The 1,078-nt window shown below is 47.7% G+C and overlaps 1 protein-coding gene across 1 annotated transcript in view; it reads right to left on the bottom strand.

Annotated features, from left to right (window-relative positions):
- LOC107576488 (eukaryotic translation initiation factor 2A) overlaps positions 1-1,072 on the bottom strand; it is a gene marked incomplete at its 5' end in the record, with an annotated part of 2,697 nt that extends 1,625 nt beyond the window's left edge. The window contains 3 exons of the mRNA XM_016262657.1: positions 138-251; positions 327-440; positions 515-1,072. Of these exons, the coding sequence (XP_016118143.1) occupies positions 138-251; positions 327-440; positions 515-1,072 (786 nt within the window). The remainder of the gene's footprint in view (positions 1-137; positions 252-326; positions 441-514) is intronic.
- Positions 1,073-1,078: the final 6 nt, after the last annotated feature.

Here is a 1,078-nt window from a genome sequence, read left to right as displayed (position 1 = left end):
AAAAAATAATAATAACAAAATTAAATTAAATTCAAAGTATCATAAAAGTAGGCCCATTTTACTCTGTGGTCTATTCCCCTTCAAGAGGTTTTTCCTCACTGTATCTATGCTGATTAAACATATACCAACCATTTCACCTTTTTTAAATTCTTGATCTTTTTATCAGTTTCAGGGTCTCCACAGCTAGAAGTCACATGACTGGCAGGGGCGGAGTCTGCTGCTGGAGGCGGAGCTTCATCCGACTTGTTTTCCTGAAACAACAGAATGCATCACTTACTCCTCTTGACGGTTTATTCAACAGATGCAAACACTAAAAGCACCTGTACCTGTTTAGCTGCTTTCTTCGCTTCTCGTCTTTTCTGATTTTTCAAAGCAGCTTTAGACATTTGCTTCTCTCCTGCAGCACCAGGTTTCATGTTCTGCGCCGGCTCCTCTTCATGCTTGGATAGACAAATTATTGCCACAGGACATTCATAAGGTGGACATAAACAGAATTGGCATTGCATAAACTCACTAGTTTGGAGCTGGCGGTCTGGGGTTTGTTGCGGAGAGCGGGTGCACGATACGCCTGCGCTGGTTTGGCTTCAGTGCTGCCGAGCTCACTTGGCGACGCCTGGTATTTCACCTCCTTCTCCGGGAACGTTCCAGTCGGGAAGGGCTGCCATAACACTTCCCACAGCTCTTTATTTGAAGGGGTTTCATGCTTGAACAACACAGTCCCGGTGTAATGCCAGATCTTAAAGCCATTGCTGACCCTGAGCCTGGGGGAGCAGGTCGACGTCACTATGTGTTCTCCATCAGGACACCAGGAGAAATGTGTGGTGTCTTCAGCCTGGGGTTTCGACACCTGCTTGTATTTCTTCACGTCCCAAACTTCCATCTGCCCTCTCAGGTTCCCGAACCCGGCCAGGACGAGGATGTGACCCTGGGGGCTGTAGAAAGCCACGTTTCGGGGACCCGTGCCGAAGTCGAACACAGACTCACACTTGTGGTTAAAGACAGTCGCCTTGGCGGGCATGAAACCATAAACCACGCAAAACTCTGAAGAGTTGGGGTTCCAGGATACATCATATATGGG

Source organism: Sinocyclocheilus grahami, unplaced genomic scaffold, assembly GCF_001515645.1.
Source record: "Sinocyclocheilus grahami isolate Dianchi unplaced genomic scaffold, SAMN03320097.WGS_v1.1 scaffold3790.1, whole genome shotgun sequence".
Classification (NCBI taxonomy): Eukaryota; Metazoa; Chordata; class Actinopteri; order Cypriniformes; family Cyprinidae; genus Sinocyclocheilus; species Sinocyclocheilus grahami.
Note: the sequence above shows the minus strand (reverse complement) of the source record. Positions and strands in the feature narration are given on the sequence as shown.